Here is a 25,838-nt window from a genome sequence, read left to right on the forward strand (position 1 = left end):
GACAGAACCTATTCAACCTGAATAAAAAGATCAGCTTCAATAACTAATACTTGTTTTTTTTTTTCTTTGTTTTGGTGCTTGGCTCAGGGAACTGTCATGTCAAAACTAAGTTCTAGTTCAAACGGAAACCAGTGTATATACTATTTTATGAAGAAGATTTAAAAACTCAGTTGATGACAAAACTCCGTGGAATAATCAGTTTTAGAATATTTAAACTTTTGTGACGCTAGGTATAAAACCTTTGTTAAATTCAGCCTGACCAATTAAAGTACTGTTAAAAGTAGGCAAGAATATAATGCAAAGGAGCAGAGCAGTTTCTCTCTTAGTCAAACACAGGTTATCAGGAAACGGTCACCTGCCCTGAACAGCTATCTCTAAAAGTTTTCTCACCCTGAGTTGTACATACATTTCCTTCAATTCTGCTTGAAAGAACTCGATTTTAAACCAAAATCTTTTTCGATCACCGGTTTCTTCACTCACAGAGAGAAGTTAGATGCTGGTCGCGCTATTGATTAACGCACTAGGTCACACAACAATCTTATAAAGCTTTTATTGGACCTTAGAACGATAGACATTTGTATGTCCAACTGCCAAAAGGATGGAGAGAAAGTTATGGTTATTAACAAAGCCATGAAAAAGAACAAATAAAAGGGTAAGCTTCTAGGTAATGCTTGACATCCAAAGACTTTTTTTTATGACAGGGGTTGTCAATTGATCTTATCAAGAAGACACATTTCAGCTGTAAACGTGACTTGTATGATCGATTAAGAATACACAACTATGAAATGATTACATACGTTTATAGCAAGAAGAAACGTTTGGAAGAATAAAGTCATATTTTGAAACATGCTTGATAACATATTATTTCCTTTATTATTAGCCCAGAAAAAGGATCACATAAGCTTATATGTTTCAATCTCTTCTGGCCTAAAGTTGAAATACATGCCTTTTACAATGATGTATAGGTTTTCCTTAACATCGTCGTTGATATGACTTCATATTTATGTAAGACAGAACCCCTTTAGAGCAATGAAAAAAATTATAATATTGAAAAAATAACTGCGACCATTGGAAGGCTGAAAAGAACATTTCAAAGGCAGACTTTAGCGGGTGGTGACTATAATAATGGTAGCTGGAACTGAAATAAACAAAATAATATCCGAAACTTGAAAGGAAAAAAGTTCGAAATTAATTTTGAAAGAACGTTATTCCGATATCAGCTTCTGTATAAACTGGGAAGTCTTCAAATATCTCTCGTCAGTTTGGCTGCTGGGCTTGCAAACATCAACGTGGTCCACATCGAGTGGTAAAAATTCTCCAACACCCAGATCTACGGGAGAAAACAGCTTCAGGTGACTAAAAGCTAGTTTATTCTTGCGATATACATCACGCAGATATTCTTAAGAAGACAGCTGACGAGAATAAGCAAAGAAATGTCGCGACTTGTGCATGGGAATGACGATGATGTAAGTTCAACGAAAAACAAAAGAACGAGACGCTGTTATTGATACTGCGGTATCACTTTACAATAAGTGAATTTCCAACACAGTCAGGTTTCCAAGTCTTCACATGAATGTCGCTACAGTCAAAACAGCTCATCAAGCGTTCCTGCCAAGGGTGAATGAATGAGTTCATTATCAAAAATCAACATTCGAGTATTGGATCGAGTCTTGTTTTGAATTTTCTACCCTTCACTTGAAGAACGGAGGAAACGAGTAATGAAATCGAATTTCCGATAATGAACTCATTCATTCACCCTTGGCAGGAACGCCTGAGCTGTTTTGACTGCAAGCTGTAACAAGTAATCAAAGAGCTAACAACTTCGGCATGAACCAAAACTCGGATCTGATACATCAAAATGGTGGCAAGGGCAGTGGGAGTGCTGCCATGTCAGCCAAATATTGAGTGGTTTTCCTACTGCATCTCACTGCGGGCTAAGAAGACGACAACTCCATCCTGATTGACTAAGGGGCATGTTACGCGAACTTTTCAGCTCACTGCACAAGACAACTAATAAAATTGACGACCGGCAGAACTACTTTCGAACGTCACTGGTCAAGTGTTCACTAACCTGCGGAATCATTAGTCACAAGAACTGTTTGAAGCATCCACGACAGCTTCATTGGTACAGTCTCCCCGAAGCTAAGCAACTTTACTGGATGTCGTTGAACCAACGCTAGGAAATTATCGTGGAGAGTGGCCAAGAACGGCGATTCTATAGTGAACAAGGCAGCGACAAACAAAATTTATTGTAGAATGATACTTCTCCCATCAGAACCTACTCTTATAATTCCTGATTCCTCAGTAAAAGGTCTCAACGGGCCTGTGCAGTTTGTTTGCACGAAGTCAGCCGCATGCGTGAAGGGTGAAAACTGGAATATCTTTTACAATACAGAGAATAACGGAATTTCACAACTGAATACGAATTCAGTCAACTCAGGTTTCGATTCGACTCCACTACCGGTAGACTACATGCTCACACCCGGAAATCCTTTAGTGAGTCAAAGCTTAACTCGCATCTCCTAACCGCTATTCCAGGGTGGCTTTGCTAGTAAATGTCAAATAAAAATCACTCACTCGCACACTTACTCTGGCAGAGCTCTTTCACTTCAACAGACGGCAAAAGAAGGTGGCGGGCCTGGGATGAGTAGGACGCCAAAGCAGAGCCCAGATGAGGCGTGCTGTAAAACACGATACCTTTCGTGTTGTCGTACATGCACCTGAAAGCAGTTAACAACAGTAAACAACTTTCTACATTCGTTATTGACAATGAAACAAATTTAAGATGGACGTTTTACAACTCACCGAAACTCGTCGTTTTTCTCCGCATCCAGCAAAAGTTGCTTCACCAACAAACCTCGGAAGGAAAAAAATGCGTTAACTCAAAAGAAAACTAGGAAAATTTTCGTAGAAGCACTCGTGGCTCCCGTTAATAATCCATTCCAATCAAAACAAGTGAGAGTACTTGTTGGTACGTCGTTTCAGCATGACGTCATAAGATGCGCAACGTTACGTAGCAACATCTCTGTAAAAAAACTGCCGACTCAGCTTTTTCCAGATAGACAGGAAAGGGCTGCACTTTCCGCCACTGGAAAAGGAAAGGACTTCCATTGCTTGTTACCCGGCTTTGCTCCCATTGAATACACGACCCATATCCCAGGACCTCAAAGGATCTATTCTTACTTACGATATCCATAGCTCGTTAAGTGACTTACCTCCCATTGAATGCACGACCCATATCACAGGACGTTTACCGACTCCCGCCTTGCGCAGCTTGCGTCTTATCTCCTCACTGCGATACATCAAGGACCGACTAAAGGAGTACAAAAAATTATGAAAACCATCAGCCAGCAAACACCTTCAAACGGAACAAATTTGGGTAAGATGCGTTCTCTGTGTAGCTCAAAATCAGTCGTCGATTTCTCTGTGGTCATTTCAGAGCAGGATGGAAGAACATTTGATTCCGTTCATGTTCATGCAAATATTACACAAGTGGAGGTAATTAGAACAGAAACTCGCTACTCTCGAACTCAGTTATCTCGAACTCCCCGCTATCTCAAACTCAAATTGCTTTCCCTTGGATATGTTTTTTCAGTCACTTACTATCGGCTATATTGAGCCCTACCATCTTGAGCCATTTTTCGAGATAGCGGGGTTCAACTGTGGCAGTGGATATTTACAGAGCTGCCACAGGGCGAGTTGACCATACATCAGGATCTTGCTGACATCAAGATAGTAAGTGTTTTAACACGAAAAGTTCGACCGCGATTTCCATGCTAATAAAAGATATCGAGAGTTCAAGTATGTTATAAGAGCACGCAAAATAAAACTGTTATCTATGGGATGTGCTAATTTACTAAAGCTACAGTTCACCGCGTCTGCCAGTTTTACAGGAAAGCCGTAAAAGAAGTTCAACTGTTAACTTACGTCTCGGGTTCTTGAGGACACTGGGATACCCAATGCGACAGTGACGTGTCATACTCTACCATAAGGACCCGGATGTTAGGAACGTCACGAACCAACCAGGACTTTAGAGAAATCGAAACAACATGGTTTTAAATCAAGAATATCGGATCTAAGTTATAAAACACGAGTTTCAAACGCAAGAAGAGGCAACATGACAATACGACGAAAACATAAAACCCGTTCGGCCTCAAGATTGACACATTTCAGTTTTCTGCATTGTTTTGATATTGAAATCCTTGGTTCCAGGTCGAAACGGAGGAAGGATTATGCCATAGTCCGAAAATGTTCTCTATTTTTGCCATGTGTTTGCTTGACAATGTATTCAAATGCTGATTGAATGTTGATCACTTTTGGTCTTGCCAGCTCCTGGTTCAATCAATCGCTCTTCGGGCTATATACTCAGTTGCTACCGGACTAAGATGTGCGAAAGTTCAAGAGTAATATACAGACAAATGCTTGAAAAAAAAAAAAAAAAAGAGCGGAATTCATTCAGCCTGAAGTACCTTAGGCCAACAGTCCGTGCCAGATTGCTTGACGTCCTTCTCTTCTTGTTGCCTCCAAGTCATGAAGGGGCCGCCACGAAGACCATGAACAAATACCACATCAGCATCGACACTGGAGCTAAAAAGAAGAACAAAGCAAGAGAGAGTGAGAGTCTGTTAACAGCAATTGTATCAAAGTTCGTGCAAAATAACATCTGCCACTTACGTGAACCGCCCCTGGGGATGAAGCAGGTAAACGCCGTTCTCGTAACTCTCGTCCTTGCAGAAGTCTCTATCTAGATTGGCAAGAGTTCGGACAGCATGACTAAACAGGGCCACGTCCTGAAACAAAATGACACTGGTCGAACAATGCGATCATTATGACACCGTAACAACATACAAAACAGAATATGGCTTTAGTCCTATTTCTAAAGCATTAGAATGTGTCTATTAAAGAGTTAAAGGTAAAGGTAAAGTCTGCATACGAGCCAAGTGGCTCATCAGGCCGAATCTTATGTCCGGATTCAGTAGCATGAAGCGCCTAGGAGTATATTTATATTCTCCCCTGGATGGGATGCTAGTCCATCGCTGGGTTACCCCTAGCATTAAATTCTCCGGTACGCATTTACACACCTGGGTGGAGAGAGGCACTATGAGAGTATCTAGTAAGTGTCTTGGCCAAGAACGCAACAGAATGTCTCCGGCCAGGTCTCGAACCCGGACCACTCGATCCGCAGGCGAGCGCACTAACCATGAAACAACCGCACCTCCACTCATCGTCTATCTGATTTTCCGCATTTGCATCGATTCTTGTTTTCCAATCAGAAAAAAAGGTATAAATCGTGCAAAGTTGTGACGAAAGCTAATCAGGGCAGCTTTTGTTACGTCACGTCGCTGCCAATTGACAATCGAGTCGTTTGCTCCATTCTGAAAATTGAAATGCTACCGACATCGCGGGTAGTCGATCGATGTTGGATAAAGAAAACAAGAATGTTCTCACCCTTGCTATTACTTACATCCGAATACAGCCATGAACGAAGAAGGGGCAAACAGCCTGTGAAAGGAAAAAATTATCACTAAATTGTCCACTTTAAAGTGCACTGATAACTTACAAAACGAAAAAAAAGGAAATTTTAATAAAAGTTGCACATAAAATAACTTGGAATCATACATACATCATGCACAGCGAGAGCCCTAAAGAGCACGTTATACCCAACGTATTTCGCAATGTTAGCTGTATTTACTATAAATGGTACAGAAGTTCCAAGGAAAAAGGGCTAGAAACGCTTGAAGACTTACAATCCAGCTAGGGGTTACCTTGTTCTACCATTCCTTCGTGAGCACTTTCTTCTAAGGCTAAGTTGCCGAGTAAGAGGCCAATCTCCCGTTTAATTCTGAGACTGTGAAACCGATGTTTAATTTCACGAAATATCACATCCAGGACTCCATTCTCCACCATCAGAGAACGATGACTAGGAACCTGAAGTAAGGAGTAATTCAGTTACTGTAACAGGTATTTCATGAGGTGATGTAGCTCTAAGTGTTATAAACTATCGAAACGCCCGATCATGGAGTAACCGCCACTGTCGGGAAACCTTAGCTAAACTAATAAAAGTGATGGACGTGTTTTCGATTGCTTTTCATTTTTAAAACATAAAAAAATACTAAATTCCTATGGGCACCAGTTATGTTAGCCTGCGTGCAAACCTCTCCTATTTTCGTCTTGCCTGTTTCCCGCTGTCGCTTGTCTCTGCCGACAGCCGGAAATACGTCTGTGGAAATACGTCAGCCTAATACGACCCGGGAGAGAGAAAAACGTGTGTACGCGTGAGAAATCCTTCTGGGCACTACACTGTGATGGTTTAGAAGAAGTGGAAATAGCGCCACTTGCTATTTGTGCGAGATTGAAATTTGCCTCATTCATTCACGCTTCCGTTTGTGTAAACACTGATGTAATGCAAACTAGTCTCCTTCATATAAGGTCTTATAACACAGTGCTTTTTCCTTTCGTGTATAGGATCTTTTATAAATACACAGTAGCTGATATACACAATGTAGGTCGTGATGCGTCTTATTATCAACAAGACATTTGTCGGGGGTTTATTTATTTATTTATTAAGCTTCGGCCTACTATTACACATAAAGAAAAAGAAAAAGAAGAGGAAGCAAAAAAACAAACAAACAAAAAAAAAACAGACAGCAAAACAAAACAAAATGGCCAGGGGAGCCGCTACAGCTTAGCCAATTACAGCGGCCCCCTTAGATATAATTAACAGACAAAATTATACAATATATATAAATCTAAATCTAGTATAGGGAGCTTAAAAGCAGATATGCGGTGGGCGCGTTAAGGTCTTAGCGGTATTGCACTTTGGGCAAATTGTCCGCCACGTCCTTATATCTTCTTGATCAAAAATATCTACAGCATTTGTATAATATTTTAGTAACGATCTCTTGTAATGGTTAACGTTCTTTATTGTGAAAAACTGAAGCAAAAGATAATGTATTTTCAGAGTACTGATTGGCTTAGAAACCACTTTACATGCATATCAGCCAGTATAACACATCAAATATTTACTGTTCGCTTCTCGGAACAAATATCCGAGCATATCTCCGCGCCAAATGGAGGCTATTGTTTATTTGTTCCATGCCCGACAAAACATCTTCCATTTTTTTTTCCCAAAAAGCAAAATTTATCGATATTCGTGGCTGTGTTTTGATAAAGGGTCATGAAGCAATAATTCCACCCATACTTGTTGGATATGGGATTATTATAGCCAGCCGAGTCATTCCCAACAAGAGTTCATGGAATAACTGCCAAGCATGTTCATACCATAGAGTGCCTTGTGAGAGCTTTAAGATAGTACAGTTCCACCTGTTCGGCCGGCATAGAGCTGAGCGTGTGAGCAAAAGACAGACTGTCACCACTGAAACTCCAGAACAGAGACTATGGATAAGAAAACAGAAATCAGTATTAATATGAATTACTATATGGCAAGCTCCATCAGCGGGCAGGATGAACCGAATCCTACGCTGTGATTGGCTGCCTGAGCAGGCAAGACGGCCCTATCTTACCCGGTCCGGGCCGTTTCGCCCCAAGCTGTTTGTTAGGGTGAAAACGACTTGGGGCGAAACGACCTGTTTCCGGGATTATGGTCGATTATCCATTGTGTCCCACAAGAAATTATTTTTGTTTTTCCATACCGTAAATCCTCGAATTAGCGGCCCCCCTTGAATAAGCGCCCCTACTATCGGCCAAAATTGAAAATAAGCGCCCCCTCTCGAATAAGCGCTAAGCTTGTTTGGTCCTTGACTCCGTCTCGGTCCATAAACACGCAAAAAAAAAAAAAAGAACTAAACCAATATCCAGCCATCTTGACCTCATGCGTGGTCAATAGCCAAATACATTCATTGGACAGCAGACAGCTACACTGGCTTTAATATAAGCACTGGAAATATTATTGTGTCTTACCCTACGATGCTGACTAGCTGATTTGCCAGTTAAGATGGCATTTCTAGTGAACCACGTTGTACAAGGGTCCAAGCCAGTTAGCGGTAACTTTAACAGCAAAGCTTGCAGGTCACTTTCAATTGAGCCTGGTAATGGTACAGCAACCTTTACAGACAAAAAAATCAAAATTAATCTGATGGTGTTTTAATGCAGCTTTCTATTCATGTATTACTCCTACTTAAAAAACAGTAAATTTATCTTAACATAATGATTCGATTTAGCACCTGGAGAACTTATTTTAATTACCTTCAAGGGCTCAAGGGATAGTACATTTTATACCATGCCACAAGAGGAGGAGGAGGCCTGGTGGCCTCATAATAAGAACAATTGGCTTTTGATCAAGAGGTCTGGGTACCAGCTTTAGCCAGGGACATTATGTTGTGTTCTTGGGCAAGAACATTTGAAAGGCCGCGTGCAAGAACGTCCCCTAGATTTTTCGGCCATTTTTGAAAGTGCGTAAAACTAGCTGAATTTTGGCATGTGGGCTTCGTTTCACCTGAGAAACATTGCTCTGAAGTTTTTTTCGCTGGGTTGCTTTTCGTTCTCGAGAAATAACGTATGCAAAAAAGGCCCACAGCTTGGAAAAACCGAGTGGTTTATTGCATACGCAATATCTCGAGAACGAAGCGAACTTTAGCGCGAAAACTACGGGACATTGCTTAACATACCTGAACGAAACTGCATGCGAAATTTGGAGCGTTTTCGACAAAGTTCACCTTTGATTAAAATACCTGACGCCCTTTTCCCGCCGAGTCCTTCAAATAAACGAAGCCGGGCCTTTGTTATGATAAACAGAGCCGATCCTTTGTTATAATAGCCAAGCCAAGCCTTTGTTATAAGTCGAAGTCTCGCCTCGGTTTATTATAACAAAGGATCGGCCCGCCGCGACCGCAAGGACTTTGATTTTACTTAGAAAACAGCAAAATGTCAATTTCACGCAGCTTATATAAGCTCAAATTTGTTGATTTCAGGTTTAAAAGTGCTTAAAATGTTGACTCATGTTAACGCGCGACGGCAAGGATGTTGATTTCACTTAGAAAACGGCAAAATGTTAACTTCACGCAGCGTATAAGCTCAAAAATGTTGATTTCAGGTCTAAATAGGTAAAAATGCTGATTTCACGTTAACGCGTGACGGCAAGGATGTTGATTTCACTTAGAAAACAGCAAAATGTTAATTTCACGCAACGTATAAGCTCAAAAATTTTGATTTCAGGTCTAAATAGGTAAAAATGCTGATTTCACGTTAACGCGTGACGGCAAGGATGTTGATTTCACTTAGAAAACGGCAAAATGTTAACTTCACGCAGCGTATAAGCTCAAAAATGTTGATTTCAGGTCTAAATAGGTAAAAATGCTGATTTCACGTTAACGCGTGACGGCAAGGATGTTGATTTCACTTAGGAAACGGCAAAATGTTAACTTCACGCAGCGTATAAGCTCAAAAATGTTGATTTCAGGTCTAAATAGGTAAAAATGCTGATTTCACGTTAACGCGTGACGGCAAGGATGTTGATTTCACTTAGGAAACGGCAAAATGTTAATTTCACGCAATGTATAAGCTAAAAATTGTTGATCTCGGGTCTAAATAGGTAAAAATGTTGATTTCACGTTAACGCATGACGGCAAGGATGTTGATTTCACTTAGAAAACAGCAAAATGTTAATTTCACGCAACGTATAAGCTCAAAAATGTTAATTTCAGGTCTAAATAGGTAAAAATGCTGATTTCACGTTAACGCGTGACGGCAAGGATGTTGATTTCACTTAGAAAACGGCAAAATGTTAACTTCACGCAGCGTATAAGCTCAAAAATGTTAATTTCAGGTCTAGATAGGTAAAAATGCTGATTTCACGTTAACGCGTGACGGCAAGGATGTTGATTTCACTTAGGACACGGCAAAATGTTAACTTCACGCAGCGTATAAGCTCAAAAATGTTGATTTCAGGTCTAAATAGGTAAAAATGCTGATTTCACGTTAACGCGTGACGGCAAGGATGTTGATTTCACTTAGAAAACAGCAAAATGTTAATTTCACGCAATGTATAAGCTAAAAATTGTTGATCTCGGGTCTAAATAGGTAAAAATGTTGATTTCACGTTAACGCGTGACGGCAAGGATGTTGATTTCACTTAGAAAACAGCAAAATGTTAATTTCACGCAACTTATAAGCTCAAAAATGTTGATCTCAGGTCTAAATAGGTAAAAATGCTGATTTCACGTTAACGCGTGACGGCAAGGATGTTGATTTCACTTAGAAAACGGCAAAATGTTAATTTCACGCAACTTATAAGCTAAAAATTGTTAATTTCAGGTCTAAACTTTAGACATTTTTACGTATGATACGTAAAAATGTTGATTTCACGTAACGCGTGACGGAAAGGATGTTGATTTCACTTAGAAAACAGCAAAATGTTAATTTCACGCAACGTATAAGCTCAAAAATGTTGATTTCAGGTTTAAATAGGTAAAATATGGCGGCCGGAAAATAGTGTTAACATCTGGAACTTACTTTGGTTATCTGGGACAATGATTATCTGCATTGAACAAATAAACATCAAATAAGCACTTTTCCAAATACAGCAACGTCTTAAATGGCTAAAAATCACGAGATAAATACATATTTTTCGACAAACGCGATCGTAGCTTTATGTCACGCACCGCCTAACGGATTAACAAATTAACCCTTCTGCGCAACGTACGGGTCTCCATACATCTGCATGTCCGCTGATCCCAGAAGTTCAAAACACTACAAATCATGCCGATATGAAATAAAATCAACACAACCTGGATCACAGATCTATGTTACAATCGATCGCTACTTGTTGGCCACAGGGGCGGGGGAGAACACTCTGCGAGGCCTGGCACTTTTTGTGTATCTGAATCATCCAACAAAAAATGACGTCACATCCGGTCAAAAAGTGCGCTGAGCGGCAAAATCAAATTTGAATATGGCATAATCGTTCTCTCAGTAAGTAAAATGGCAATATTTTGCAATCGACCGGTATTTTTAACGTTTTATTTGGCCACGATAAACAAAATTTTGTCTTCTTCCTCGTCATATCAGTTTGTTTGAAGGACAGGGTAATTATTTATTCAAAAACACGCTGTTTTGAAGGCGTGTTTTTTACGAAATGTCGCCATTTCTTCCTCGCTGAATTCCACAGGAGTCATCGTTTGTGTGGAAATGATGAATTCTAGGTAAGTTGCACTCAATTCAAATATCCTATTCTCTTAGGTGGGCATCACACTAAGAAAAATGCACAATGACAGGTTTCTAGACATGGGGGAACCTTATTAACAGAAGCGCCTTTTTTAAAATTTACTGTTGCCAACACTCGAGAGTACTTGAGTGCTGTTAATCGTATCACTGCAAGAATAGACCCACACACGTAACGCGCTTTGCAGAACTTTCTTGCCGATCGACACTAACACAAACTCATGTGTTTGCTCATGACTCAAACTGATGCCATAAAATGTTACGATTGGTTAAGAACCTTAAACAAGATAAGTTTTCCCTAAGCAATCCCTTAATTGATAAACGCTTCGTTACAGGCAGGCCGTGAACCCCTTAAAAAAAGCAAGAGGATTAGTTTTAACGGCGATTAAGTAATTTGGGCATGTCGTGGTTTTTTCTCATTTATAATCAAATTTATTTTTCCGTTTCAACCGTGTTAAACGTCAGCAACGCTAAGTTCCAATACCCCCCCCCCCCCCACCACTGAGGTCAACCATGCACCTTTTCTTCAAACCCTCTTATTTGCCCTGTTTGCAGACCAAGTTCCTTATTTATTAATCCTTGTCATATTGGCAACCCATTTTGAAAGGTTACTAAAAAATTGTGCATTATATTTCAGTGTGCTTTCTCTATGTAATCTTACATCAAGATATTTCAATCCTTAAGGGAATGAGAGAACACTAACAATACTGACAATTTTCAGTAATTCATCACTCTTTCAATATGCCATCTGAACAAATTGTTCGTAAACAGTAGTGAAATTTCATGCCCCTACATCTAGCCATAAAAGGAAGTCTGGGAACAGGCAATAGCAACACAGGCTGGTGAATTTTACAAGCTAAAGAACTCATGTCTAACAATGATGAGTGATGATGAAGCATGGTGCAGTGAAACTGAAGAATCAGACTGCGAGTGACATTGATAGAGTCAGTGTCGTGAGAGTGATGCTAGTGTCTGTGAACTTGGACCAGATCAGCGAAGAAAAGGTTTCGTACTAGAAATTGACAGAGAGCTACAAGTTTGTGCTAAAAAAGTGAAGAAGCTGGCTCAGACCAGTCTTGAAGCCAGCTTCATCACTACTTACAGTACTTGTCAAGAGTTCCTGACTTGTGTATGTGGGAAGGCTCTCTGTAATGACCTATGTGGGGAGGCTCAGCTCAAGATGAGTACCTTTTTCAGGCTTCAGGTATAAAATGATAGGGATTTCACAAGTTGAGGTGTATGAAAGGGTAGGAAAATCTGTTTTCTAGGGATTCCATTCTTCTGGTTCCAAAATGTTGTTGAAAAGCTCTCATTTACTCTCCTCAGCCAGAATGAAGAGATTCTATAATATTGTTTATTAACCTCTTTCCAAGGGAATAGAAAAGGGACGCAGTATTCTTAAAAAGGTTTGTTAAAGGGGTACATTTACCCTTTTGCAATGTAAGGTCGACAAAAGAGGTGCCATTTCTATCAAAATGGTACAAATGTATACAAAAGGGTAAGGGGTAATGGACCTTGAGATAAGGCCTTTCCATTTAAAATTTTGTAGAATACCCCCCCCCCCCCCACCAGCTTGTGTAACAAAGATGTTCAAATTATTGTATTGTGAAAAAAGGCAATTATTAAAAAACAAAACAGTGCCAAGAGATTAAGTGATTGTCAATCCAAGTTTCCATTTGTATTTTGAATTAAAATGGGTATAACATTATCCTCAAGTACACTTTGCAGCTTCACAGAGAGGGCCAGACTGATAATGAAAACATATGTTTTAACACTTAAAATTCTATTTTTGCCCCTTCCCTTGTACCTTGTGATCTTTGTAGGGAAATTCTGAAAAGGTCCCCACCCACCCCCCCCCCCCCCAAAAAAAAAATCAAATTTTATATACAAATCACTTTTTTATCTTGAAAATGGTCTCAGAGACAACAAATCACTTTTATGGCTAGCTAAACTACTTATTAGGAAAATAAAAATGTTCAAGGAAAAAATGAACAGGAAGAAACAACAACAAATTAACTTTTTTTTTCAGAAGAGCTACTACTTGTACATTTTTTTAACTTACATGTAGGTCAACATAATTTGTTTTCACAATTTACCACAAAAGAAAGCACCACAGAAACGAGAATTATAGTTGTGGCATCTGAGCTACATTTTTAAATGGAAACATTTCCCAGAAAAAAATTCCAAAATATATTCTTACCAGACAACAACATACCAAATATATTTTGCAAAGAAGTTTACTTAATTAATAAAATTGATGTAGTGAAATTTTCTATTTAATTTTTGTACACCTGATCTTACAGAGTTCAACCTTTGGTCTAACTGGTTCACTTTACTGTTATGGAATAATTAAATTAATCACACCAGAGTGGTTTTGCATCTTTATTATAATTCTCATTATCAGTAGAGAAATCACACTTGTACCCTGGTCCACTGACACTCTTACATGTATGTTAAACATGGGAAAGCAGGTTGCATCATCTAAATCATAGCATTGTATGCCTGTGTGGGGTGTATATGCCAGGAAGTAACCACCTAAGAAAAGACAAATATAAATTATGTCATTGTTTCAATGACTCACCGTAAGTGGGTATTTGCTCATTTACCACCTTAATAAACAAGATATATTAAAGTATAATTTTTACTTCTGCTTTAAACTTTTCAAACCTACAGTTTGCTTTCACTTTCAGAGAGGTTCGTAAATTCACAAGCACCCACCCCCTCAGTCCGGATTCCTACTCTTCTATTACCAGGATCCCATTTCAACCCTTCAACATTTCCATAATCACATTAAATCAGTAATTTTTTTTCCAATTTTGGTTTGACTTGGATTAATCTCTACCCAGCCACGAAAGCAATGGTGGTAGATTTCCGTATATTTGTTGGTCTAGTTTACTATTGCTCTTAGATTCCCACCTCCCTTTTGACAGAATTAAATTCGATTAAAAAATAAACTACAGTAGTTTAATCAAATCAATGCAGAGGCAAACATGTATTGAACCAGAACGTTACTATAATTTTGGTACAAACGATACCAAAGTATAACTTACATAATTAAAATCACATCTTCTCTGTTGTAATTTAAGACAGTGCAGCTACTAATAGATTAACCACAAAAACCTAAAAACATGACTTTAGAAACACAGGTAAGTGAGAATATTGCCAGTTTTGCTTTTGCTACCAACCACTCTGCTTTAAAAAAAAATACATGGAAGATAATGACAAAGCAATAACAAAACCAACCAACCAACCTCTGGCAATTCAACAAACACACCAAATTCCCCTCCAAAATTCTCTTCAACACCTTACAGTACATGTAAATGTCAGCAGCATAAATTCAACTCAATGATTTGGCATGCTACTATCATCAAATTTTTACCCCTTGATTCAGACTTTTTAGGAGTATCAAATAGAATTCCACTTTACATTACAAAAAGCACTGTTTACCTTTGCAAATATCTGCATTAGTTCTGGAGATATTTAAGTTTAAAATGTGTAAAATATATGCAAATGAGAGGACTGATGATGTCATACACCAAACGCAATATTACATCAAGTGCAGACCATATATACAGCAGAGATCATTGAAACTTGGTAGTCAGTTATAGTTCTACAGGCAACACATTAATATGGCTATAAAAAATATGTTCCCAATTGGCAACTCAATCTTTTCCAGTCCCCTCTAACCCAATTTCAATAATGCAGTGATTTTCAGCTTGAAAAACATTAATCAAGGCCATGACTTCGACCTTACTATTTAATAGGCTTGCTGGATCATGCAGATGAAGCACCATTGGCAAATATCAAAATGGAACTCCAAAGGTGGCCAGAAAAGCCTAGAATATCAGGGAAGGTCTGAAATGCAGTCTGTTGCCATGGTACCAAAACTGTTAAGGTCATATTATGTAGCACATCTGCAAATTGCATCGTAATAGCACTGTCCCCACTGGAGCCATGGTTCAGTAGTTTACTTGGACAATAAATTTCATAACTTTCCTGGGGGACTGGATGATCTAAATGGTATGTGGGAGACTCCCAGAATATTTCCCAGAATGTATGACTATCTCTATAAATAAATAAATAAATAAATAAATAAATAAATAAATAAATAAATAAACAGACACTAACACTACTAACATGATTGAGTTTGGAAAATATATATATATTTTTAGTTCGTGATATTTTGAAAAATTCCCCTCTCCCATCTAACATGCTGATCTTCTTTAATTTGGTACTTGAAATTGATAACAAGGATGCTACACCTTGGCAGCTCATTGGCCAGGATATGTTGCACAGTCTTCACATCAGATAATGGGTCTGTACATATTATTTACCTATTTATTAAACAGATATCTCCCCATCCCATCCCTATGGAAATTCCAATTTTGATTAATACTTTTCTTTAAAAAGTTTGGCTTTTGAGACCCTCCCCATCCTTGGAATTTCCAATAATCTCCTTGGGGTGGGTAATTGGACATTTTCTAGAACCACACAATAAAACAAATAAACCAACTTTAAGATAAAATGTTAAAGTATAAGTCAGTGTGACATATATACATTGATTAACTTATAAAGACATGATTGATCATTGCAACTATACACAACTTGAGCAAAGGTGAAATTATAGCCTGAAAAAAAAATTAGGTATGAACTGGATTCCAACCCATGACCTCTGTGATACCGGTGTGATAACTTAATTGAAGTTCTATGCTACAACATACCAAACTGCTAATTTATCATGAAGTGACACAGCTAAAGGAAAGTTGTCAAGATATCAACTTTTATGTGAATTCTAAAAGATCACTACAAGTCTTCTAAATTTAAGATTATTATACCTAACAAAAGACATACAGTAGGGCACTGCACTGTGTGCTGTCTCTACACACTCTTCCAGGCAGGATAGTAATACATATACATGTATTTATTTTTTCTTGGAATATACTGTTACTGCATGGTCATACAAGAGGTACTAGTTGCTGCTGAGTAGTCTTAAAATAAGTGTGAACAAAGTGTGACAAAATATAATGTATATTAAATCTGCACCAGTTCAGTACAATTTAATACTAAATTTTAATCAGCTGCAAAAAAAAATTATTGTTAGCACCTGATATTACATGTACTTTGTGAAGGCTTCTGGAGGGGTTATACTTTTATAAAGTACCTGGCAGTAAGTACTATTTTGATTCAATAAAGCAAGACTGTAGTAACTGCTAAGAAAATGTGTTTGGTACATCCCAGGAAAATTGGATGGGGGTCAGTGCCACCCTCTTCACAAAAGTTAAACCCTTAACCTATTTATGAACATAATCTGCGATTTTCCCTACCCCATTTATGACTGTTGCGACTGCTACAGTTGCCCTAAACATAAGTTTTGAAGGACTTTTGTTGATGGTCTTATCGATAATGATGAAAATTGAGGTAGCTTATTCTAAAAAACATACCAAATTAAAGACTAGAGGGCAAAAGCCTTACCCTAGAGTATTTATGACCAAAACGGCTGAATAACCATACCCTTTGGGGCTGCACATAGCTATATATAGCACATAGAGAAGAGTTTCCCCCTCCCCCCTCCTCCCGCTGGAGCAGGAATCAAAATATTATTGCATTGATGACATAATAAAGATAAAATCTCAAAATAATCAAGAGTTACATGTATACATGGGACTTCACTATCAAAATGATGCCTGTTGCTTACTATACATGTAAATTGTTCAGTTCCAGAAAATATCCATACTCCCCCCACAGAAGGGATTGGAATTTCCTGGGGGGTGGGGGGATTCTATAAGACCAAAAAATTTAAAGAAACGTATGAAGCTCAATAGGAATTTCCAGAGGGGTGGGCGAGGGGGATATTTTCTGGAACTACACGTTGCATAAATTACTCCTACAATGTGCCAGAATTCTGTTAATCTGGTCACCAACAGGCCACAAAAATCTGACTGTATAATTAATAAATAAGAAAATGACCAACTGAGCTTTTGTTTTAGCCAGAATAGAGTGGCCATAATAACGAGGTGGCTGTGTTAACGGGGGTGTCTGTAAGGTGAGGTACATTCCACAGTAGTGATAAAGATGACACTCTCAAACACCAGTACCCATAAAGATTTTGGACAGTACATTTCGCATAATCAGTTGGAAGAGGAAGAGGGAAAATGGAAATAAAATAGAATGGCTCTTGTGTGCCAGAGACAACCCTTTCCCTGAGTTACCCTAGCGGACCTAACTTTTCACTTATTTCTTTGCAAAATTCAACCAACTGTTTACACGAGGATCACAAACCAGACTTTGGGGTGAGACAATTCAGGTGAGCGAGTTGACTTGCCTTGGCAGGTAAAGTAACCAACAACTTTTCTTTGAGTATACGTAAACACTTCGGCTCGCCTAACTGGAACAACTCTCAGCATGGCGAGTGTCACGTAATGTCTAGATTTAAGATTTAAAGCAGCAATTTGTATCAAAGAAGAGAAAATTAACTCAGCAAAACACACTGTGATCAAATGACTGAGGGAAACTTAAACAAAGAGGGATACTTGCACATTTGATTATTTAACAGGAGTTACCAATAATCATGCAGGGTCAAAAAAAAAAAAATCATGCAGGGTCAACTTTTACTTGGCCTACAGGGGCTACATTTTGCCTGAGGGGGAGGGTTATCTCGGGTACTCGAGACCATATAAATGGGACCTGTTTGCCTCAAAGAACACCCCCACGATTTTCAAAGGGGAAGGTCCTTAAAGAGGACCGTAACTTTGGGCAGCTTCAATGGCAGATTCCCCCTGATGGCCTGGATTTGAATAATTGATTTAATTACTTTTAAAGAAGACTAGAACTTAGAAATCTTGCTCGAATTTCGATCCAGCGAGACATAAGCTTCCATGCCGTGAATCAAGCTTTTACTGGGCGTTTTAAAAGCACTCACCAGAGAAAGAGACTGATGACCCCAAAGTATCAATATATATGTACTGTATCTTACTGAAAACAACAATCTTCAACGAAAGATGTGGGAATGTGGGATACTGACCTTCAGCATGCGATCCAGCTTGTCTCTTCTACCAATACACGTGAGCCAAGAGCAACAAAAGCTCTGGTGACAGCGACTTTCGGAGCTAAACGGCTTCTGTTAATTACGTTCCCGTAGTACACAGTGCAAACTATGGCCAGCAATACTTCATCCAGGTTGTTGTTAACATTATAGGCTATTGCACTTATTGTTATCACTAAATCACGAACAACAAGAACCAAAAGTCGGAATAACACCAGTTTTGCAAATGTGTAAAATTCGATCAACGATGACCAAAGGCTCTCCGTTATTTTGCTTCAAAACAATAATAAACTTTTCTCTTTTCCCGAAATTTTTGCTTAAAAAGTCGAAGTAATGTGTCTGCAACATCTTTCCATCCTCAATATAAAATGAAACGAAACTGATGGTTTACAAATAGAGGGAAATCGTGAGTAATCGAAACGCCATTTTCTCGCTTTGTGAAACGAACCGCGAAGCGCAGCTTAAACCGGATGTGACATCATTTTTTGTTGGATGATGCCTATACGAAAATTTCAGGAGTCTTCTGCCCCACCCCTGGTTGGCCATTATTACCTTTAAGTGAAAAAAGCCGAAACAATCTAGTTACCAGTTCGAGAAACGCGAGCAGAACGTGATCGCAATGCATGCCGGGAAGGGTCTTTAAAACCTCGTGCGCGGGAAAACATGGCGGTCGATACAAGACAAATTTTATCACTCAAAAACCAGTTCTCGCTTTCCAAACTTTGACACTAGCAACGCTTGGCAAATGGGCCACAACTCACGAGAGGGTATTTTTCTTGGGCAAGAACTGCTCTTGGACTTTGCTGCCTGGCTCGATCTGACTTCGAACGCCGATAACACAATTACGGTATATCAGCTACCTTCGAAGTTTCAGAACACATTTTGATTCTTTAAAACGTGCTGACGACTTACGGGTTTATTGAGGCTTTATGATGCCTCTCAACCACCAGGCAGGCACACAAGGTACTTTAACACTATGCTTAAGATATTAGTTGACAGAGCTCTAATGCGGCACATCTCTTTTTCGTTCGATGGTATTTCGTTTGCCGCTCGATCGATTCACGAGTTGTGTTTACGTCACAATAACCGATGTAAACAATCTGTTCCCAGATTTCCGCTCTATATACTATTTTCCTTTGACTTTAAGACAGCTAAGATTCAGTGGAATACACTGTAAACAGTCTGCCTGTTTGCTGTTCAACAAAATAATAAGGTTTCTTTCGTTTTTTGTTCAACAAAAGATCTCCAAAAGATGCCGCTTGGAAAACTGAGCTTTTTGCATACGTTATTTCTAGAGAACGAAGAGCGCCCCAGCCAAAAAAATTCAGAGCAATGTTTCTCAGGTACAACGAAGCCTACATGCCAAAATTCAGCTATTTTTGAGCACTTTCAAAATGCCCAAAAAATCTAGGGGACGTTCTTGCACGCGGCCTTTCATTTACTCTCACAGTGCGTGTCTCCACCCTGGTGAATAAATGGGTATTGGTGAATTTAATAATGGGGGGGGGGGGGAGAGGGGGGGGGTAACCCTATGACGGACTGGCATCCCATCCAGGAGGGAGTAAAAATACTCCTGGTCAATTCAGGCTACCAGATACCAGAGATACAGGCCAGTCTGACGGGCCACTTGGTCCATGTGCAGACCCGTGTGATTCATGGGATATTCCATGGTATACCACTCAAAAGTGTTGCATAACTACATGTAGTATGTACGCCAGATAAAATCGAACTATATCTCAGTTATATATCCCTATCACTAACAATGATTGACAATGAGCATGCAATGATGGACAGGCCCAATGTTCTTGCATGGGATAGGATATTGTGAATATGTCACAATAAATGTGGGACTCTGATGTATGTATTTTCAGTGGCCTAACCTCTGGTTCTGTTCTGTGCACACCAAGCAGTCTGGTATCAAGCCCTGGTAACCTGGCCAAACCAATCAGTATTCTGTTATCGCAAGATGCCACAAGTTCATTCAGCTTCTCAGTTTCTGCCTCTAAAGTTACAAGGGGTGAGAGACAAACAGAGAGCACACACTAGTCACTTGTCATGCAAGAGTTTAATCACAATCAAAGTCAAGCAAATGTGCAACAGGTGACTCTAACAATAATTATAAACTTTTAATAGCCTAGAATTATACACTAATAACCTGATTGTCATAAAAGTGATGGTGACCATGGAAAATGTTGGCAAAAATGTATGAGAGAGGGACCAAGATGACTCTCCCACTTTCCCATTATTTTTTTAGCCAGAAAAAACTACTTACAGTACCAAAGGCAACTCATTATCTTATTGTACATGGAAACAATGAAGTTGAATCCCATGGCAGCCTTGCAGTATGGTACAAGATGTTCAATTGAACTCAGATTACATTCTCTTTTACATTTTCAGACTTACACCCACCCTCGTGATTTATATCACCTGCTGTACCCTCTATTCACTTCACTTACTCTATTGTACCATGATCATGAAAACCATATCATTAATTATACAGCTACAGGTACAAATTATTTACCATCAGGAATCTCAAGTGAAGCCAACATTTGTGTTCCAAGAATCCTAGCATCATCATCGTCAAATTCTTGAAGAAAACCAAGGAATTTCTGAGGTATTGAAAAACGAATGGCCAATGGAGAAGACAGGGCTGTAAGAAAACAATTACCAAATGTTACATGCAAGATTCATCAATAATTAACTGATGAAAATTAGAAACTGTTACACAGCTATTGAGAATTTAGAAGTAATTTTTACAAAACAACATGATTATCCATTTGTAAATTATAATAATGATAATAATAAATAAACATATCTATGCAGGATGACCATTTTAGTTATAAAAACTGGGTCCTACATAAAACAGGACCTCAGTTTGTTAGCATTTTTAGAAGCATCTACTTATTTCAATTTTATTTAGTAGTGAGTAGTTGGTAGTTAGTAGTTAGTAGTTATTAACTTAAATACATGTATCTTAGAATCAAAACTTAATTTTTAACATTGTTAGGAAGGTACATCTACTGGCATACATGTATCACGATAACACAGTGGTACCTTTAGAAAACTGGGTAACTAAACTGTTTGGCACATTTGACCACAATGCCTTTTGCCAATTGTCTGTATTGGTGTAATTCCAAGCCTCATCTAACCAAGGTACTAGAAAAATGAGGAATAAGAATACCCTCAGATCTAATCATTATTTCATTAAAAATTGTTCATAAATTTTATACTGTCTTGTATCATCTTTGCGAGGCACAATGAACTCATGGTTAGTGCACTCGTCCCCAGATTGAGTGGTCCAGGTTTGCGCCCTGCCCATGGACACTGCATTGTGTTCTTGGGGAAGTCACTTTACTCTCTCAGTGCTCTCTCCACCCAGGTGTACAGTATAAGTGGGTACCAGCGAACTTAATGCTGGGGTAACCCTAAAATGGACCAGTATCCCATCCAGGGGAGAGCAGAAATACTCCTAGTCGTTTCATGCTACAGATACCAGGATAAGCTCTGGCCTGATGCGCCACTTAGCTTGTATGCAGACTTCAACTCTTTTTTTTACCTTGTATTATCTACAAATTATATTAAAACCACTGGCTAATATAGGTTTAGAGTTCTTCAGCAGTGGCCACTATCCATCTCATGTTGGCAAGACTGCATAAAAAATAAATATTCTTATTATAAATCTGCCATTGAAGATAGACTTCATTTTACAGGGTATACCAAAACCTTCGGAAACAGCACTAGCTGGCCACAGCTCAGTAAGATCTATTTTTGCTTTGCTCATGATGTGATTTTAAAGTTTACTACCATAACCTTTGTATAGAATGTTCATGATGGCTTTTCTTAAGTGTGAATCTCTCTTTCAAATCTGTCACATACCTCTTACACATTCAGCTAAGACATGGCTACTATCAGCATTAACATCAGCAGTAAAATCAAAGCCAGCATGAGTTTTCCTCTCCTCTTTGACAAGCACACTTTCAATATTATGGGCAATTTCCCATGTCATGAAGCCAGCACTGAAGAAATACAACAAGAGAGAGATATATACCGGTACATGTAATTAGTTTTACAAATTTGAATTTTATTGTAGTATTTTCAGTTGTAAAGCGCTGTTGATCAGTAAATGTAAATAGCACTCTAAAGTGAAAACGTGATTAAATTATTATTATTATTATTATTATTATCATTATTTTTTTTTTTTGAATTCATTTATTTCTTCATTTACATTGACAGAATAAAAAAACTAAATACATATTATTATTATTATTATTATTATTATTATTATTATAAAAAATCACAACTATAAAAATTCTTAGGACAATATATATGTCAGGGAAATACTAACTTACAAACAAATTACAAATTACACTCATTCTTTACAACCCTTATAAATGTTGTTGTTGTTGTTGTTGTTATTATTATTATTAGATGATACTAGGTGATATATACTTTTGAGGGGCTGTGAAAGTAGGGTTGATGTAACAATAATAAATTACTCTTACGCTAGCAAATTTATTGGTATTATCAGTTACTGTAGTGTTAAAAATCAGTCACAGAACCAAATACCTGTATATTTTTATTATATGAATCTATTAAATGGCCTACATGTAGCTAGCAATGAGTCTCTCAGAAGCTCAGTGGTTAGAGTACCCAACGATTATCTGGAAGATCTGATCATGGGTTCAAATCCTTCGGGGACTTTTGTCCACACTCACAACATGCTGAGCCTTTCATCTTTCAAATTAATTTATTATTCAATACAGAGTTATAGCTTCTATTATAATATAGATAGGACCCTGCACGCACTCTGATTGGTCAAAAACCCATGTTTTATCAGAGTATAAAACATAGAAAAAGCATGTTTTATTGTTTTTCACCACATTACCTCTAGTCAACATTTTTGTTAGAGATGGCGAAAAATATTTTCTTTGAAGAAATTTGTGATGGAGTTCTCTGCGAAGTTGAAGACGAGGCATGTAGCCCTTCAGTGGTATTAAATTGCGTCAGTTTGTCGATCTGTGTGCTTTTTTGTTTCTACTGGCAGCGTGTAAAATCTATATCATAAAGCAAATGAAGAAGCCTAAGCCGTGTATTACACTGTGATAAAACACTCTGGACATTTGAAAACACCCAAGAAATGTAGAAGATACACACCTGCGACTCGTGTTTTGTACATTTCCCTCGTGTTCTCAAATGCTTGTCGTGTACACAGCACAGCTTAGGCTTCTTTATTTGGTAAACAGAAGATACTTTTAATCATTATTATTGCTCTTACCCTGCAAGAATGGATGCACAAAGCTGCAGAGGGCCTGTGAATTAAAAAGAATTTTGCTGCTGATGTGAAATTAGGTAAGTAGAATTCGGCGAGTAATCGGGCAAGTAATTTCAAAATTGAAATTAGCACTGACATAGTGCGAGGCCATTTTGAAACTTTTTACATGTGATGCAATCGTAACAGCATGATATTACTCCCTAAATTGTACAGCATAAGCTCTATTTGTATCAATAACCAGCCTTTTCAATCAGCACCAAAGACTGATATGAAATGTCAGCAACTTCAGGAAGCAAAGTAGGTTACTTTTATGTGTGATCATGCTAATGCAAATAGATTTAAACAGGCCTTTACTACCAGGTAACGGTTTGTTCATTTGCAGAAAATCTACATGTTACTTTCTTCAACATTTGCAACAACAACCTAGTTTCAACATTGCTTGCATACTGTACTAACACAATTTTAATAACTAAATTTATAATAGGGCTAGCTCCTTAAGCAAGCAAGAAGAACTGAATCCTATACTGTGAACTTGGCCGCTATCCAGACATCTTGACCTCACGCTTGGTCAATAACCTTCTTTAACTGCAGATATTTTTGATAATCCACTTAGTACTTATTTTCTTATTGAAGTACTTTCTTGCCAAATTTTGTGAAATTCAAACTAGTGGACCTCAGACATACAAGCACTGTAGCATATTTCCGAGAGATATTTATTACAGCATTCGGTCTCAATTTTTTGACTTACAGTGTACTAGGCATGAACTAGAACAGTTCTTTTGGTAACAAAGAAGAATCTGAAAAATTGCTGTGTTCTAAATGCATCTTCACTTTTTCAAACAAACCTTTATAACAAAAAGACTAAAACCTGCAGCAAACTGTGTCATTTAAAAGAAAAATAACACAGCACACGTATAGTCAGAGCAAATAAAATGATTGCTGTATGTATCAGCACAATCTTTGTTTTGTTTTTTTTTGTAATAATTATTTTGCGTAAAAAATGGCATTGGCAAGAGTCAGCACAAAAAATGTGTTCCCGAAGGTACCTTAGAGCTCAAACACATTGTGAAGTTTATCATTAATTTTAAGATACAGTAATTAAAAAACTACGTGCAACGGCGAAAGAGAATTCATAGTAAAAAAAAGATGCCAATTCTTTAGTGATATGGTCCAAATACTATAAAATAGTATTAAATTAGTTTTGGGACAAATTAGTGTGTGCACGCAGCATTTGGGGACATGGCATATTATTTTCAGCTAATCCATAATACAAGCATAAAAATTTTATTTGTTTTATATTTTACTTACTTCATAATTTTAGATAATTTGCCATTTTTTACGAAGTTTTAACAATAATTGAAACCAAATTTAACTACCAGGGTAAATGTGAATAACAATAATTGAAAACATTCAATGGGGAGGTTAACACTGAAATTCACCTCTCTCCTCAAACACAAAAAAACACCAACTGCTGCCTTCTTTTTAAATCAAAAGTCCCCTTCTTCAAAAATTATTGATAAGGCTTGATAGCAAATTCAAGGTTAAGAAAGCTTCAAGAACTTCTTTTGAGCAAAAGCTATTAATATTATTTTCCAGATGTCTTACAAACTGTAGGGAAATACTAAGAAGCACACATAATTGTCCAATAACAGATGTCCAAAGGTGTCCAATTACTGGTATCCAGTAATGAAAAGTTGAAATTGGAAACCTGTAACTAAACACCCACCCACGTCAGTTCTGTGGCAAATAGACCATAGGTGTGTGGAAAACTAATTAGAGTCAAGAATTTTAGTGTAGGAATTATAATGTTAACACATCTCGCATTTACACATTCACCACAAAACTTTTCATCATACAGCAGGCTAAAGGTTAGTTTTGCATAAATTTACAATTGTACATTTAAGGTAAGATCAAAGGGTGTTGACGCAGATAAAGGAAACTTAACAACAGCTGCACTGGGCGAAGTGGTTCAATCAAATGATCAGTGGAAGCAAAGGGCTCTCAACTGCTAGATCAAAACAGTAGACAGAGTTCAAAGATCTTCGGAGCTGAATGTTTTTGTAATCACACATCAAAGATTGATAAATGTTGTTTTAGATCAGTTATTACCTCTCCATGACATATTGTCAAATCATTGTCGTTGGAGCTTTCTGACAAATAGAAGCACCGCACAGAACGTAAGAAAAATGCTGCATCCGAACCACAGTTGGAAGAGCGCGCCACTCCAACATCACGTCTTTCTTTTTTGAAAAACAAACAGGCGTTGTGCGCGACCGCTTTGACCCAGATCACTTGCAACAGTTTTAATGTAACGCCATTTCAGTCACGCTAGCAGACTACGCACTT

General features: G+C 38.1%; 1 protein-coding gene across 2 annotated transcripts; it reads right to left on the reverse strand.

Annotated features, from left to right (window-relative positions):
* Positions 1-397: 397 nt before the first annotated feature.
* On the reverse strand, positions 398-25,729 carry LOC145478104 (protein SERAC1-like). 2 transcript variants are annotated; one of them, XM_081456017.1, is made up of 18 exons: positions 25,602-25,729; positions 23,496-23,529; positions 22,097-22,236; positions 21,275-21,376; positions 20,742-20,870; positions 20,101-20,222; positions 7,921-8,064; positions 7,282-7,395; positions 5,766-5,928; positions 5,465-5,502; positions 4,675-4,790; positions 4,470-4,587; positions 3,928-4,028; positions 3,216-3,313; positions 2,806-2,857; positions 2,590-2,720; positions 2,072-2,215; positions 399-1,330 (listed from the first exon to the last, which is right to left on the reverse strand). In XM_081456017.1, exons 1-18 carry the CDS (start codon positions 25,612-25,614, stop codon positions 1,206-1,208), a joined length of 1,884 nt encoding a protein of 627 aa, XP_081312143.1. In that variant the 5' UTR covers positions 25,615-25,729; the 3' UTR covers positions 399-1,205. The 2 variants fall into 2 exon arrangements, with proteins under 2 accessions (XP_081312144.1, XP_081312143.1); XM_081456018.1 differs by lacking the exon at positions 23,496-23,529 and having other exon boundaries at positions 398-1,330.
* Positions 25,730-25,838: the final 109 nt, after the last annotated feature.

The sequence above is a fragment of the Orbicella franksi genome, chromosome 2 (genome assembly GCF_964199315.1).
Source record: "Orbicella franksi chromosome 2, jaOrbFran1.1, whole genome shotgun sequence".
In the NCBI taxonomy this organism is placed as follows: domain Eukaryota; kingdom Metazoa; phylum Cnidaria; class Anthozoa; order Scleractinia; family Merulinidae; genus Orbicella; species Orbicella franksi.

Excerpts from the sequence above, each read along its gene's own strand:
- LOC145478104 (XM_081456017.1), bottom strand. Across the intron at positions 8,065-20,100 it reads TGCACAGAACAGAACCAGAG|GTTGCTGTACCATTACCAGG; the intron begins GTTAGGCCACTG and ends TTGTCTGTAAAG. Across the intron at positions 3,314-3,927 it reads TGTCCTCAAGAACCCGAGAC|TCGGTCCTTGATGTATCGCA; the intron begins GTAAGTTAACAG and ends GTACTCCTTTAG.